Below are 16,984 nucleotides of genomic sequence, written 5' to 3'. Positions count from 1 at the left end.
CAGCTCATTGAAACCTCGAAGTAATGATTTAAGGGAAACTAAATAAGGGAATCAGACTTTATTCCTGAAAGTATTCCATAATCAAGTCTAGGCTTAATATTTTCTTGCAGTAATGAAACAAATGTTGAAGTCAGAATTGTGAATGAATGAGACACCTATGTGTTTATTGTGTGCTTGAATTTCCACGGTAAATAACACAAAATGAATTATACTTTGACGCGATTCCAACTTTGACACTGCTGTCTTCCAAAATAGATCACAGAGCAGACCTTTTGCTTGGCCTAATAATAGTATAATTATTTACTATAACAATAACATTTTATGTATACGTAGGTAGCTCCGGAGCTGCTGTACTCACATGAAGTTACTGCAGTCTCCGCTGTCTCTGCCTTCCTGGTGCTGCTGTCAGACCGCCCAAAACCTGGTGCTGTCAACACTGAACTTATTCCTGCTTTTAGAGACAGTGTACACTGTTACTTTGAGCTAGTTTATATACAAAAGGTGGTTAAAAACTAACAAAATTTGACGGAGGCAACTGGGTTCTCACTGTTCTTGTTTTGTACCGTAAGAGCCTGTGTGAGAACAGCTAATGTGTGCCTTTCTGTCTGCCTGGCTGTCACATAAGGGAACTGAAACGATATAGTGTGTCCAGTGAATCACTGTGATGATTGTATCTTTTAGAAAATGCAGGAAGAAATTGTATCATTAGTATCCCTGAGAGCCACGCTTACAGTGGTGTAATGTATTAATTAACACTAGGATGAGTGAGTCTTTGGTTATTTAGTATGCAGAATTTATATATTTTTACACCTGAAAAGAGTGCACACAAATTGAGTTTATAAGTCTTGTATATAGGCATGTTAAGTAGAACAACAGTAATGTTGCTTTAGCTAGCTTCCCTAATTGCTGCTCTTCTCGACAGCTAGCCAATTGTTTCTCTAGCTTGCTAAAACAGCAGTTAGCTAGCTAGCTAGATGAACTGTTCGTTTGCTGACTAGAGCAACGACTAGTTAGGTAGCTCAAGCTGTTACATGTCAATGTAAACAAAGCAAATGTGTCTTTTTTTAAAGGTTTTCTTGTGATGTAACTGCTTATTGCCTCTGAGCGTGTAAAAGTTATTTTCCAAACTATCCCAAAATCTAGTTTTTTATTCTGATGTCTCGCAATATTTTTTATACCTAATGCAACTGTTGATTTAATGTTCTTAAAAAACGGGTATCTAGAATTGGAAGGAAACTCCTGAAAACACTGTTCTGAGATGTACACGTTTTAAATGCAACTAGATAGGATTACTGATTGATATATTGATAATGAGGACATAAACCCAAATGCTATGGTTTTAATTATTGTGTTAATTTTTTTATTTCATGCTTCACTGTAAGAGAAATAAATAGGATTAAGTATAAGGCATGAGTTTTTTTTGCAAAACTGGTGTTCAATGCATTTCTATTTATTTTTGTTATCTCATCATTATTAATTTGGTTTTAGGGTTTGGTATTAGAGTTAGGGTTTCTCACGTTTTTTTCTTTTTCGTACTCTCCATTCCCCCCCCCCCCCCCACCCCCTATTATTTCTCGTTCCCTCCCTTATTTCCCCCTCACTTTTTTCTTGATTTTTCAGTTCTCCATCGGTCTTCCACACCGACCCTTAACCCGGACCCTTATAGGAAACCCTAATCCTTAATATTATTTTTTCGCATTAATGAAACAAATGTTGAAGTCAGAATTCTGAATGAATGAGACTCCTATGTGTTTATTGTGTGCATGAAATTCCAAGGTAAATAACCAAAGATTAATTAGAATTTGACGCAATTCCAACTTTGACGCTGCTGTCTTCCCTAATCTTTGAATTAAATCTTATAACCAATAACCAAACCAAAAAACCTGTCCCTAATATAAGAAACCCAAACCCTGAAACCTGACCCTAATTAGAAACCCTAAACCTAAAAACTGACCCTATAAGAAACCCTAGCCCTAGTATCAAACCATATAACCAAACAACAGACCCTGAAACCCGACCCTTATAGGTAGCCCGAACCCTAACACTCAAACCTAGAACCAACAAACAAACTCTAAAACCTGACCCTAAAGAGGACCCATTACCCTGGTATCAAACCACATAACATAATACCAAAACCTATAACCTGACCCTAATGGAAAATCCTAACCATAGTATTTAACCTTAAAAACAAAAAACAAACCCTGGAAATGGACACTTCAAAAATCATAGTGCTGAACCCTAGAACATTATAAAACCTAAAACTTGACCCTACTAGATATCCCCACCCCTAAAACCGATATTAAGAATACGAGACAAACCATAACCAAGATAGGAAACCCTAACACTATAACCAAACCCTAAAACCAAATACCAAACCCGGAAACCTAGCCCAAATATGAGGTTCTAATCATAGAAAGTTTTATTTTCGGATGTTTGGAAATGTATTGAATAAAATCTAAGTAATTCAGTGTTCACATTAAAACTTTCAGGCCATCCCGTCTGGGGAATTAACTGTACATTCTCTGCTCTATCCATGGAAATAGGGCGGTCTAGAGACTAACTTTCCAGTTAAAGTGTTTCATGTGCTGTCACTCACCTTGTAAGCTGACCTCTTGGTTATTTTCTCCATCATAATACTTTAAATATAATAATAAATGGTTGCTTGGTAATTCTAGAATGTTTGGTCAAAAAGCAAGATGGCCGAACGAGTTCTTGTTCCAAACTAGAACTGAATGATCAGTGCATGCTGTTGAAGAAAACACACCACAACTTGAGTTTTACTTGAATAAAACTGTATATTTTACAGATCTTTGTACACTTTAATTACAAAACTGTATCATACTAAAGTTTTAAAATCAGTTTTTTGGTCATAGAGATTTAATTGTCTTGTGTGCAATTACCATGTATATACAAAGTCTCATGTTAGTGATTTTCCTCAAAATAAAAATCAACCAATATCTCCAAAATGTTCATACACTCGGAACATAAGGCATGGCTTAAAGATAAATATATTAGTAAATAAATATTCGGAGAACATATTTCCATTTATGAAACGTGTTGCTATACAGGAACAGAAATATACAGATGGATTTCTAGACTTTTATAACATTTGTAATGATAATGACGGAAAATAATTATATTCTTAAAAAAAATAAAAAATATTATTTTGTACACATTTTAATATTCTTAAGTGCTAGAAACGATAACCCAAAAAAATTAAATAGTGACTTAATTACCCAAAAATGTTATATCTGCAGTAGGTACAGAAACCTCTATGCAAAAGGCAAGATTAGATTCTCACTTGATTACAGCACTGGGTTATCATATAAATAGGGTTATTTTAGGAGGTTTTTCCTCTGTCAAGAGAATGAGTACATTTCATAGAAACAGTATCAAAACAGTCTGCAGGACAAACATAGGTCTGTATAAAGTAGAGTGTTGATATCGACAGCTTGTGTAGTACTGTATGATAGGGAGACACTGTGGTATGTGTAACTGCAATGCAAAATAATAAAACAAAATAAATCACATTACAAAAAGTAACCCTTATGAACCATGAGTCTTCCTGATCCTTTCCTTTGGCCTTTTGAAACACACAAGAACCTTAAGAGCCGCACATAAACAAGAGCATACCTTGTGGAGGACATTTTGATAAGTGACAGTAAAAAATAAAATAAATGTAAGAGCTAAACTCCACATTTCAAAGAAATACAATAGCCCTTTAGAAACTGCTTTCCTCAGACGGCTTTCTATCCAATCACGCCTCCCCCTGTCCGACCGCCCGGTCCCCTGTACGACCGCCCGGCCCCCTGTCTGTCCGACCGTCTGTCCGACCGCGCAGCCGTCTGTCCGACCGCGCAGCCGTCTGTCCGACCGCCCGGCCCTCTGTCGACTACAGGGGTCTTCTTACCGACGGAAACTGTCCGCATGGGTTTTAAGGAAAGCTATGATAGCATAAGGCTTATGAGTTATACTGGCACGTCCACGAGTAGGCCACAGCTGGATAGAAATGGACCGCAGTAACCTGAAGGTACAACGTGTCACACAGTACTGAGACAAGCAGCGTTTATGCATGACCATTTCTATGCTTAGTTTCCAATTCCTATCGATCGCTTTATACTTTTCTCAAGAGAGAAAACCGGTCTTTTCAAAATGTATCAAACATGGCAGGCTTTACCTAGATCTTATAAAGAGACCTTAGCTGTGTTCGAAATCTTTCCCTATCACGGATATAGTGCACTATATAGGGTGCTCGCCATTTTGTAGTGGTGTTCAAATTCTCAGTGGTTAATTTCATTCATTTTTTTTTAATGTTTAGCGTAGTGTCCGAATTCTCGTTTGTTCGTTCCCTATATAGTTCACTATATCATAAACACTATATAGCGAATAGTGAGTGAGTGAATAGGGAACGATTACGAACACAGCTCATTTCTTTGAGTTCTGGTGAAGCTCATCCATACAGCGGTTTCTACTCGAGTTTGTGGTTGATGAAGCATTATAGCCTTTTCAATTTTCACGTAAACACATGATGATGAAGTTACATGAAGTGAAAGATCTAAATCAAACCAGTTGCACAAAAAAAGGAAGCTTGATTTCAAGTGACAAGCATACAAATGAAAGTAGGGGACCAGTTACAACGCCAATATGGGATGGCAGAACCCTTGTTACCATTATGGGATGGCAGAAACGTTGTAATCATTATGGAATGGCAGAACCCTAGTTACCATTATGGGATGGCAGAACCCTGGTTACCATTATGTGACGGCAGAACCCTTGGAGAGGGGCATTGTGTCCAAGCTGCTCCAGTTTGTGTTACGAGGCCCCAACAAAGCTTTTAGTACCAGCTGGTCCATGTCTCGAGACGTTTTGTAGCCCTAGTACTGAATTGAATAAACTGTGTATCTGCCAACCATCATTTTCAGTAGAAATATTACACTATCAAAAACGCTAACATTCAGAGTTTTGCAAAAAAGGCGACTGCAAGGCAACTAAGGGCTTTAATTTGATCGCCTGATTGACCGGTTGGCTTGCATTGTAACATCGACGTGGCAGTATAAATGCTAAGTCCTTACAGTCCCCGTTCACTTGAAAATGTATTGCTTCCCGATTCCTTGTTGCTTGTTGGGCCATGGGGTTGGACCAGGGCCCTCCTCTCCTCCTCCTGTGGGTACACCTGACCTATGAACTGTCCCGAGGACAAGTACCCCGCCCTCCTGTCCGCCTGCGGCCTCCCTGATTGGGCCTCTGCCTCCGTCGTCCCATTGGCCGGCAAGAGGGTCTCTGTCGCTGCACCCAACTCATAGTCTGTGTCCTCGGGAATTATGGGTATTCTCTGGCTAAGTTCACAGCGTCCCTGCCCAGAGCAAGCATCTGAGTCTGTGTGCGCGTACAGCACGTTGACGGCGTAGTCCTCGGCATAGCGCGCCACGCGGTGCACCTTCCTCTCCTTGTAGAAGCAGCAGGGCCCCCCATCGTACCCCCCCTGCTCCGATGGCGGGCACATGTGCTCAGGGGCAAAACACTTCTTCAAGGCGGCGCTCTGAAACTCCGCCCCTAAGCGACAGCCCCGGCCCATCGGCCCCCCTCGGTCCTGCACCTTGCGCTCGGCATTTGGAGGGGGTCCCTCCAAGCAGCAGCCACAGGTCCCGGGCCCCGGAGGCCCAGGGTCCCCCGACTCCTCCAGAGCCCGGCTCCCCCGGTCCGCTGCGCAAGGCGGGACCCCTGCTGACGAAGCCCCCCCGCTCTCCCGGGTCTCCAGAGATGAACGACTGCTTTGGTTGGCCTCCAGGCTGCAGCCCCCTGGCGCCCCGGCGGGCTGGCCCGGCGGGCACTCGTGTCCCGAGGGGGCGGGGCTGAGCGAGTCGTCAGCTGGCACTGCGCCCGTCTCCGCCCCCGCCGAGGTCCTGCAGGGGCTCTTGCTGCGGTAGACGTAGGGGTCGTAGTCGCTGCTCAGCGAGCTGCGGAAGGTGGAACAGCTGCCGTACACGCCCTGGTTGCTGACCTCGGTGCAGTCCAGCATGGAGTCGCTGGAGGAGCAGTGGCACTGGCCCGAGCTGCTGCTGCTGCTGTCGCTGCCGGGGCAGTCCGCCAGATAGCCGCTGCACACCGAGCGGTGGCCGTGGTAACAGCCCAGGCCCGACACGCTCCCCGTGTCGGCCATCCGTGAGCTGGAGGCCGGCCCCATGTGCATCACTGTTGGATACAGCAGGCCCTGCTGAAAGGCCCTGCCGTGGTGGCCCTTGTGGGGGCCCGCCCCGCCGTTCAGCAGCCCCGCCATGGCTGGTCCCTGGGCCCCGTCGGGTGGCTGGGGGAACGTAAGGCCCTGGAAGTAGTAGTGCTGGTACATGGTCTCGTACTGCGAGAAGCAGGTGGCCCGCGAGAAGCTGCGTCCGCCGTGGAACTTGGGTCTCTTGAAGGCCGTGTGGTGGGGGGGCTGCGCAGCAGGGTAGGCGGGGGGTCCGCGGTGCTCCAGCCCACAGTGGTGGGGGTTGAGTGAGTGGTCCAGGTGTAGTGTGGGATGGTAGCTGCGGAGGAAGGCTGCAGAGGTGGACTGAGCCGGGTAGAGACCCTGGGGGTCCGGATGCTGGTCCACCGTCAGCACAGTGATGGGGTTGCCGTGGGGGTCCATGCTGGTGCGGGTGGGGTATGCCGTCACCTGCCCAGCGCGGTGCACCCTGCCTGGGTAGTGGACGGGCAGCACTACCCTCTGCTGGCGGCTGTGGACTGAGCTGGCCGGCTCCATGCACACCGACCCGGGGGTCCCCTTCTTTTGTTCTGTGAGAGGACGGACAATGAACAGGTGTTGGTGAGCCACTAAAGTTTTAGTGTGTGTGTGTGTGTATGTGTGTGTGTGTGTGAGTGTGTGTGTGTGTGTGTGTGTGTGTGTGTGAGTGTGCTATGCACTTTATTGGGTGTGTGTTTACGCACACTTTATTTTACGTGCGTGCGTGTTGATAAAACTGCAATACTATAATAATACTGCAGAATCTAGAGAATACTGTACGTAAATTCTCACACATTGACGATACACATTGACGATACACACACATGTTCAAGTTGTAAAATTCTTAAGAGGGCTTCAGAAAGGAGCTGCGAACCCACCGAGGATGTTGTGCCTGCAGTGGGGGCAGGTGTGGTGCTGCAGCAGCCAGGGGTCCACACACTTCTTATGGAAGCGATGAGCACACGGGATGACTCGCAGCTCCTGAGAGAGACAAACAAAACAAAACATGATTGAATAAATGCAGCCTATACAGATAGGAACCAGGCTGAGCATTCCCCTGCAGCACAGCATCGACCTGTCACGCTGGATAGGATTAAATTGGCAGAAGAAAATGCAGAGGTTTATGTAAAATAAGAACGGAGGGCCGTGGGAGGACTTAGCAGAATGTTGTTGTACATCTATGAATAGAAGACGAGAAACCATTTGCCAAACGGCTTACAGAACATAAATAAGGGAATAAAGGTTCTAAGAAACGTCATCAAATTGTAACCTGATTGGTTGTCTGTTGTATTGACATATACAGTATTACCACCAATGGCCACCAGGTGGCAGCAAAGCACCACAATAACCCGACCTTGGTACTTCTCCACTGCAGCATAGGGCTGCTAATCCCTTGACAAAAACAATATTCACTGCAACTTTTCACACGATTCGGCTCGAGGCCTGCCATCGTGATATGAACCGCCGTATCCATGCCAGGGTTGTGTCTCCATCTCCTGTCTTTCCTCTCGTACAACTTCGTTTGACTCACCGCTGGGCTCTTTTCCACGCACACGCTTTGGTTGCTTAGCTCGCCGCTGAAGAATTGCTTTGATGCCATTCAGCCTTTTATATCTCCAATTCCTGTGTGCAACACTGGTGCCACAGTCCCCATGTTGCTCCCCCCTTCCCACCAAAGTCACACGGAGCCACAGCGAAGAAATCGTTAGGGGTCTGTATCCCCCACATTCCTTGTGGCTGTGGATGCAGGGCCGTCGATAAGGGGTGAAAGGTGATGACGATTCTAGGGGCCCACAGCCCAGGGGGGGCCCACAAAAAAAAAAAGTTTTACTGCCAGCCCATAGAACTACCATAGCGCCCCCCCACGTCAACAATTGCTCCCCCCCCCCCCCGTGAACAATGCAGCGCAGGGGGGCCCATCAGTAAATCTTGTCTAGGGGCCCAGGAATTGTAGCAACGGCCCTGTGTGGATGACCAGCCCAGTGACAGAGCCTTCTCCAGGGGCGAAACTTTAAAAGTCTAGGGTACATACGATGAGTCTCTGGAGGATTAATCGACACCACCATGGGGGGGGGGGGTTAGCCCCCCCAGGTACAGCGAAAGGTGGTGTGCCGGGGGACTCCATCTCAAATACATCGGAAGGAATGTCCTAGAAGAAGTACAGTCTCCCCAAGCACATCAGGGGACTTCCACCTCCATTGTCCACCAAAGACTAAATAAACGCCATTATGTTTCTGGACACCAAGTATTTATTGGAGACAGGTCAAAGCTGGAACAACACGACCAGTTGTTTGTGCGTCGACACGGAGAGCTCTGGTATAGCTCGTGATTCCTGATCCAATCACACTCTACGGGCGGATCCCACGCACATGCCAGGCCCAGAGGGACGTCCCTCACAAACCCATCAATGTGTGCAGAACATCATGCTGGTACTGGTTCTCTTTATCAATAATATTAACAACACACAGGCGACATGTATGTCGCTGTGTATCACAACAAGGACCACTGTAGCTCCTCCTCAAGGGTATGATGACCCTGCCTCACAACGCTACCACCTATTCTCTCGGTTGCACAAGCAGTTCCGTAGCAACCATAAGTCACGTTAGCGGCCTGCTACGGGCGTTGTCGGTGCGTGTGTCCCTTCAACCAGTAGGAGGCTCACAGAATTAAAGTTTGCCTTTGTATAAATAGAGGTTTTGAGATCGGCCTCACCTCCCCGTCAATGTACTTCTCCAGGCAGATGGCACAGTCTGAGGTGGAGCTGCTGCTCAGCCAATCAGATGCCCCACAGCTGCTCTCCCGCTGACCTTTGACCTTGGCCTTGAACTTGCGCGTCTCCATCTTCTCCAGAGCCTGGATGGCCATCCGGTTCAGAGAGCTCTGGAGGAGAGACGAGGAGAGGAGAGGAGAGGAGAGGAAAGAAGAGGAGAGGGTGACGAGGAGAGAAGAGGAGGGGGACTTTTATTGGTCTGAAAGTTCTTCACCGGGGAGAGGTGGAACTGGGTCATTAGACAAACACACACCCTACCTTGTACTCAACGTGATGTTATGGTTGCATGTGATCCAGTGGGATTCCGTAATTTGTAATCGTTAAAAAGAATACATTTATGCAGCCAAACCCAAAGGTATGTGTGGCTCTTTCCTTTTTACGAAATTACGCACTTGTATGCACAAGTTGGGGCAAGCACCGCACGCGCGCGCACGCGCACACACACACACACACACACACACACACACACACACACACACACACACACACACACACACACACACACACACACACAGAGACACACACACACACAGGCAGCAGAACACCTGTCCTGAGGGCTCCAGCTTCTGGTTCTCCTGCTTCGTCAAGCCACATTTCCATCACCTAACCATAACAAACAGCTAACCACAAACAGCTTACCACACACACCTTACCTTAACCAACAGCTAACCACGAACAGCTAACCACACAAACCTAACTATAACCAACACCTAACCACAAACATCTATCCACACACAGTTAACCACACACAAATAACCAACAGCTAACCACAAACAGCTAACCGCAAACAGCTAACCACAACCAAAAGCTAACCAAACACAGCTAACCACACACAGCTTACCAGAAGCTAACCAAAGTCAATGGCTAACTAACAACTAACCAATGGCTACCCTGCCATAACTGACTGCTAACCGAAAGCAAACCAAATCCAAAGGGTAACTAAAAGCAAAGCATAACCAACAGCCAACCATGACCAACAGCTAACCATAACCAAAAGCTAACCAACAACTAGCTATAACCAGCAGCTAACATCTCCATCAATAAACATGTCTTGTGTGTGTGTCTGAGAAACAGGAGGGAGGGAGTCAGTCAGTCAGTCAGTCAATCAGTCAGTGTTTGTGTGTGTGAACCAGTCAGTAGTGCGTGCGTGCGTGCGTGCGTACCTGGCTTCTTCTTTGTTTCAGTTTGATCTTGATGAGCAGGATAAGGCAGACCAAGGAAACGACTACAAAGAAGGCCAGGAATATGCCCATGTCAAAGTACTCCGTGGGCTGCTGTGAAACAAAAGAACAAAGCCAGACGCACCAGTAAGACAATAGGATTCACAACTATATTAAGAATACATAGGCCTACCAGTAAGACAATAGGACTCATAACTATATTAAGAAGAATACACACCAGTAAGACAATAGGACAATATACTTTTTTTTAATGATCAGCTTCATGACTAGCTGGAAAATGAAGACGAAAGATTAATGGAAATGATCCCTCATCAAAGTGGCTCACTTGAGAAGCATGCAGATATATAAACACTGACGGATCCTTGAAGTGGATGCGCAACGCATAAGGCAGCTTACTGAATATGCAGGCCAGTCACGTAAAAATACAAAATCTAAAAGGTGTCATCAGGAAATGTTCGCTGAATAAAGTCAAAGTCTTTTAAGTGTGAGACTGTTGGACCTTCCTCACTCATCAGACACGTCCATGTATGTCATGGTTCATGATGAGATATTCAAAGTGAAGGAAGGCGAAAGCTTTGGCACTGGCAGTTATTAGTCTGTTTCTGATTCTACTGGTGTCCCTCTCGTGTATAATCACGTGAATCATTTCATTTCAGTGATATTAAAGAATAGGTCTGGTACATAGGCATATCATTATATGTTCATCATTATCAAAAAATACATTCAGTCAGTACATCAACCTTTGCATCTAAAATTTGAAATGTATTCAGACATGCAATGATAACGGTGCAATATTTGATTAAGAACGTACAGTATATGGTGTGGACATCTAGAAGGCTAAAGATAGAACTGGGGACATTTGCCATTAGCCACAAGACGAAACAACATTATGACATTATGTCATTCCTTCCACAGAACGTTATTCACAAGACAGTAGTTGTCAGGGGTAATCTGTGATCCAGCAGTGTTAAAGATGAACTTCAAGGGGGACAGGGCACAGAGCCTGGCCCAAAACCAACAACTAAATGGGCCAAGTTGCGCCTTGTTTCGTGATTCGTTACGGACACATTCTATTGAAGAGGTTAGGTTCGTTTTCCCAAGGTTTTTTTTTCCAAGGGGAAACTGTATTTGTAAAGTGGCCATTCAACATTTTCAAAACCTTTACAACTGGTGGGGCGCTTTAGCAGGACAGGAGGGCCTCACCACCCTATTGGTTTCTCTGGTGCAGATCCACACTCCTTATATTTGTCTAGAATGTGAGGTTCACACACGCACACACGTCATGTGAGGGAGGCTTGCAGTCTCACCTTGGGGGGTCTGTGCTGTATGCGAGCGCGGGCGACTTTCTGCTTGTTCACGATGTTCATCAGCTTCATGGCGTCGTTTCCCTTGACGTAGACCACTGGCCGCTTAAGGGGGTCCTCGCCCACCTGGTTCAGCTGAGAGAGAAAGACGGAGGAAGAGAGAGAGAGAAGAAACACCAACATAAGAACCCACATATACCACAATGCAACAGCACATGATTACCATGACAGCAGCCTGCGTAAGTTGAACGATCCTCTAATGAATAAGACATAACATCACAGCCCCCAGGCATTAGGACAAAAATCCACTCTGTCATTACCCCCAAGAGGGAAGGGGGGTCAGACCTATGGCCGCCCAAACCGACCAATAACTGTGGCCAACTCCTGCCTGAAAAGCAGCAGAAAATAAAAACACGGCCCATACCAGGAGGTCAAGCTCTTTAAACCTCTCCTGGGCCCTCAGTCCCCCACAGCACCCCCTCCCCGCCCCTCGGCATCGTGGGTCCTGTCTCTGCCGATCCACCCTGACTGGAAAAGCCTCTCGGGAATTTAAGGCAGCCGCCCTGCGCTGCCTTTCATGTGGTCTCCACGCAATCCCTTTTATCTCTCAGCTCTACGTGCTCACAGCCCGGCGGCAAGGGGGAGGCGGGGGAGGGAGAGAAGACTTAAAGAGAAAAAGTTGTACAAGTCCGGGCCTGGGGAAGATGAATACCTCTGGTGAATTCTTGCGACAAAACCACTCCGAAGAGAGACTCCTGTATTAATATATTTATGATATATCAGAGAAATAAAGACAGGAGAGGCTGCCCCGGAGACAGGGTCGGACAGGGAGGACACATGGACTTGGTGTGTTTGTGCGACAGTTTAGCAGGCAGAGTAGGACTTGATCATGTCTCCAATGATGAGCTAATGATGTGCTGATCGCTCCCTGTGTAATTATAACCTCAGCATCATCAAGGACCAGTGAAAGCTGAACCTGAATATCAATATTCTAAGCTAACATCCCAGCACATGGCTCTAAATAGTGGAACAAATCTCTGTATGAACCAGCTGAATCCACCATTAACACATGTAAAAAAATTAAGAAATGTATTAAAGCAGTATACGCAGACAGACAGACAGACAGACAGACAGACAGACAGACAGACAGACAGACAGACAGACAGACAGACAGACAGACAGACAGGAAGGCATTATGAGTGGCCATTCAGACTTGAATGGCATGTTCTAAAACTGCACTTTGAGTTGTACACAAACCTGGTCGATAGCATCTGGGTTCTCCGACACGTCAAAGATGACAGCAGTTGCCCCCCTCTGAACAGCTCTTTTTGCCTGCAAACAACAGAAAGGCGTTATTAGTTACAGGACTGACACTGCAGCAATAGCAGTCAGAATTTACATTCTGAACCCCAGGATAGTTTTCCGCAAAGGATGTCAAATCAATGACCACTAGAGGGCGTTCTCAGACTAGGGCTAAAGACGCTTAGAAATGAGAGGTAGGAGGTAGTAGGAGTCTCTCTCTGTAAGTAAGTAAGTAATTAAGTGAGTGAGTGAAACAGAGAGAAACAAGGCGGTGGCTAACAGAAGATATGGTGATAAACATGTGTGGCCTATCATTAGTCTTCATGAGGTCATTGCACATTACATCTGTGCTGTATTATAACCATGCTAGCGTCTAACACCAGTGTATCGCTACCAGTGTAGGCCTACCAGTAACAAAGCCGTACCAGTAACAAAAGCACAGACAATGACAAGAAATTTAACATTTTATTCCGCCAGTTTCACGCTGCAGTTAATTTGCTTCTTTAACTGCTCAAAACGAGACTCCCTTTCATCCGAGGGAAGAGAAAGTTTTTCTGTTGCCGAGCTCTTTTGAAGCCTAATGCTAAGGGCTAGAGATAAAGGAAATGCTTGTATCCGCAGAAATCCAGAGGATCTCCTTGCAGAATCCAAATTGGTTCCCCCCCTCTCTGCCCCTCCCCTCGTCAGAGAGTCATTTACCCAAACCCCTGCTTCACCCAGCAAACCGTCGCCCCGTTTGATCCAGGGTGCCCTATTTAGACGCTGTTTGATGTCTGCAACACAAGATCTAAAAGCTTGTCTGGGATCATATCCTGGTATTATCAACTGCCCCTGGGCACCTGCCAGCACTCTTCATAACTTGGGGGGGGCTGGCGATCAAAGTGACAATTGTACAAGCGCTGTGAATTTTACAGAGCTGTGTGATGTCGTCCTTCTGCAAGGTCTGGTCCACACACGCACGCACGCACGCACGCACGCACGCACGCACGCACACACACACACACACACACACACACACACACACACACACACACACACACACACACACACACACACACACACACACACACAAACACACACACGCGCACACGCACACACACACACACACACACAGTCATCTAGCAACTCAATGAGACAAAGGTAGTTCAGCTCACTGGGCCTCTTGGTTTTTGGTTTTTTTTTATGACAGGGATATCAGAATTCATGCAACATTTACGTCACAATTCTGCTTTTTTGGGAGTCACTCTGTCAATGAAAACATGGAAGACAGTTGTGGTGGAGGAAATCTGAGGTCTGACAGTCAAATGAGTCGGAGTTAATAGTAGTAATGTAGTTAACATAGCACTTGACATCACCACCAGGTCGGACTGTGACTAGTTCACACTGGAATCAGATTTAGAATTTGAGCAATAAATGCAAATTGAGCATAAGGTATTTTAGTGTGAACGAAGCCATATGAGACACCGAAAAATGAACGTTTTTGGTCTAATAAGATTTCTCTCCATCAGGAACATTTCAGAGTGGTTCTACTTCCGTTCTGTCACCCAATAGAAGCCCTTAAGCGGCGCTGCCACGTTCCTGAGCTCCACATAAAAGCCCTGGCTCCTCTATTCCTTCGTCCAGCCTGCTTTACATACCACCACCCCCTCCCTCCGATCTTAGACTCAAATTTTCTTAAACTTGGAAGTTCAAAAGCGAGAAGGGGTGGACGTGGGGAGGAGGAAGGGAAAGGGAGAAGAAGGGAGCGTGTGCGTGTGCGTGCTTATGTGCGCTTGTGTGTGTGTGTTTCTCTCGGTTGGGGGACAGCTTCAAGCTTCAGCTTCTGCCTCTCACCCAGTTTTTTCCCCCCTCAGCTTTTAAATCGCTAGCCCCCCCTCCTCTATTCAACTCTGCACAAGCCTGCCGCTTTTGATTTTTGCTCTGCCGGTTAATAAATAATAGTTGTTGGTAAGACGCAGGGAGAATAGTGATATGTGCACTGTAAAGACGCTCACTCCTAAGGTCCACCAGTGAGTGAGGCGCCTGCTGCTGAACACATTCACTTACAGGCAACTGTCAGCAAAAAAAACAACTAACTATGAGCATTTATAATCGATCCATCTTTTATTTGTTTCAGTCGTGGAGCGGTATGATCACAATAATCCCCGGTTTGAACCTAGTCCGGCGACGGCAGCTCGCAAGAAACCAAAAGAGAACAAAAACAGAAAAAGACTCCCGCTGCTGCCATACTTGGAGCCATGGGCATTAGGGTACAATCTCACCAAGTGGCTAGAAACCACAGCACACAGAGCCGAGGAGGGCCGTCTAGACTCCAGCACACACAGAGAAAACAAAGGCTATGTTTAGTGTCTCCGGACAGGCCTGCCAGCGAGGACTACTCACTCCCCTTCTCAGTATCCATCAGCCATCACAGGCAGCTGCGCTTCACACTGACAACTGCTGCATCTTTATTACTAATGTGAATACACTCATATGTTATGAACCATACGAATGCGATCACATGTCCACACAAAACATTCATTTGAATCGCTTCATGCACACCCTCACATGCGCACACACAAAGCAAGGCTGCCTATTCTACATCTTCTGCTTTATTGTATGTGTACTTTGTTCCTCCTCTCCTCTGGACTTCTGCTGCGCTCCGCTCCCGCTCGCTGCTATAATTAAGCCAATTAAGTCTTCAGAAGACTCTGCTATGCTATTATGCCGTAATTTCATGTTGCTGGCTTTACAGTTTATTAAAAGATAAAGCTTTCTCCCATGGATTCTTTTATGTGGTCACTTGCCCTCCTTCTTTGCATATCTCCCTGTGTGTGTGTGTGTGTGTGTGTGTGTGTGTGTGTGTGTGTGTGTGTGTGTGTGTGTGTGTGTGTGTGTGTGTGTGTGTGTGTGTGTGTTTTTACATTTATATTCAAACCAAATTAAATTAAATATGGCTTTTGTCATACCAGCAACAGACTTATATACACAAGTCTGGTATGAGTCTTATATACCATGTCATGGTATTCTGGTAAAAGGAGTTCTAACTGTCTCCATGAAGCAAGTCCCCGGGCTAAATCCAGTGCAATACATTTGCATTCCCTGTAGAAAACTAAATGTAGGCCTCCCTTTCCTATTGAACAAGAAACCTGGGTCCTTCAGTGCTACTCCAGCAACAAACATTTGATTTGACCTTTCCAGCCATTTGACAATATAATGAACATGTTTGTATGAAACCCTGACGCGGCATTATGATTATTAAGTCAAGGGTGTTCTGTTTAACTGCTCGTCTTCATTCACAAGCCTGCTGGTGGCCACCATGTTGAACCTGGAGATTATCATCTGTTGAAATCTATGGATTCCATCTGCATTGACAATCATCCGGAATTTGAGAATAGTTACACTTCCTAATTCAGTCAGAAGTTCCTTCCCTCTGAGCCGTTTCCAAACGGTAAACATGGCGTTAAGCGGTTCAACTTTTGGTTCACGTTGGTCCTATATGCCGCGTTTCCAATGCAGGGTGCGGAACGGATCGGTTCGCAAAGGTGCGGTAGGGAGGGGGCGGTATAGCCCAGTAGAGAGTTCCGAGGTTGCGTTTCCACCGCCGACAGTACCCTTTAAGGTAGGCCGGATGTCGATCGCCGCGGCAGCTACGTAAACATCGTAAACAACGTCTTCCTCCCCAAGAATGCAGACGAACTTCTCCACCTCCTTGTTCGCCCAAGCAAGCGTTTTACGCGACATGTTAATTGTAAAGAATAATACCTCGAGGCTACTGTTTGTTTGTTTTTATCCCCGCGTCGCCCGGAAGTGATGATTCTGTCGACCAATCAACGGAGGGGGTGTGTAGCTAGAATTTCCCGGGACCCTTTCAGGCGTCTCGTCTCGTTTTCAGTACCCCAACGGAGGAGTCCTGAAAACGAGGCAAAAACGGGTACGGCTACGCCTACTTTTGGCGGTGGAAACGCAACCCGTACCGCACCTTTGCGACTCGATCCGTTCCGCACCCTGCAGTGGAAACGCGCCAATAGAGAAGTCGAGTGTCTGTTAGCCACACACACACACACACACACACACACATGGCCTAGTGTGAGTGCACTCACACTAGGCCTTCTGGCCGTGGCCGTTGCAACTGTGACCTGGCCACGATAGGCTCTTGTACATACGTCATCACGTCGTAACACGTAACACTGACCAAGCGTCCGCTGCATGGACCATAATAAAG

General features: G+C 46.3%; 2 protein-coding genes across 3 annotated transcripts in view; one reads left to right on the top strand and one right to left on the bottom strand.

Annotated features, from left to right (window-relative positions):
* The window catches only part of LOC130384567 (protein crumbs homolog 2-like), a 22,156-nt gene extending 20,625 nt beyond the window's left edge, over window positions 1-1,531 (top strand). The window contains exon 13 of the mRNA XM_056592813.1: window positions 1-1,531. This exon is cut by the window's left edge and continues 1,113 nt beyond it. The gene's annotated coding sequence lies outside the window, so the exon portion shown is untranslated.
* A 765-nt stretch (window positions 1,532-2,296) lies between these two features.
* znrf3 (zinc and ring finger 3) overlaps window positions 2,297-16,984 on the bottom strand; it is an 82,668-nt gene continuing 67,980 nt past the window's right edge. Inside the window, exons 3-8 of one of the 2 annotated variants that reach the window (XM_056592815.1) lie at window positions 12,736-12,810; window positions 11,482-11,613; window positions 10,157-10,264; window positions 8,936-9,103; window positions 7,102-7,204; window positions 2,297-6,774 (exon numbers count right to left, since the gene is read on the bottom strand). In XM_056592815.1, the coding sequence (XP_056448790.1) occupies window positions 5,069-6,774; window positions 7,102-7,204; window positions 8,936-9,103; window positions 10,157-10,264; window positions 11,482-11,613; window positions 12,736-12,810 (2,292 nt within the window). In that variant the 3' untranslated portion in view covers window positions 2,297-5,068. Of the gene's footprint in view, window positions 6,775-7,101; window positions 7,205-8,935; window positions 9,104-10,156; window positions 10,268-11,481; window positions 11,614-12,735; window positions 12,811-16,984 lie in introns of both variants that reach the window. The other variant, XM_056592814.1, reaches the window with a different exon arrangement.

This window comes from Gadus chalcogrammus, chromosome 6 (genome assembly GCF_026213295.1).
Source record: "Gadus chalcogrammus isolate NIFS_2021 chromosome 6, NIFS_Gcha_1.0, whole genome shotgun sequence".
Classification (NCBI taxonomy): Eukaryota; Metazoa; Chordata; class Actinopteri; order Gadiformes; family Gadidae; genus Gadus; species Gadus chalcogrammus.
This window is presented reverse-complemented; position numbering and strand designations above follow the sequence as displayed.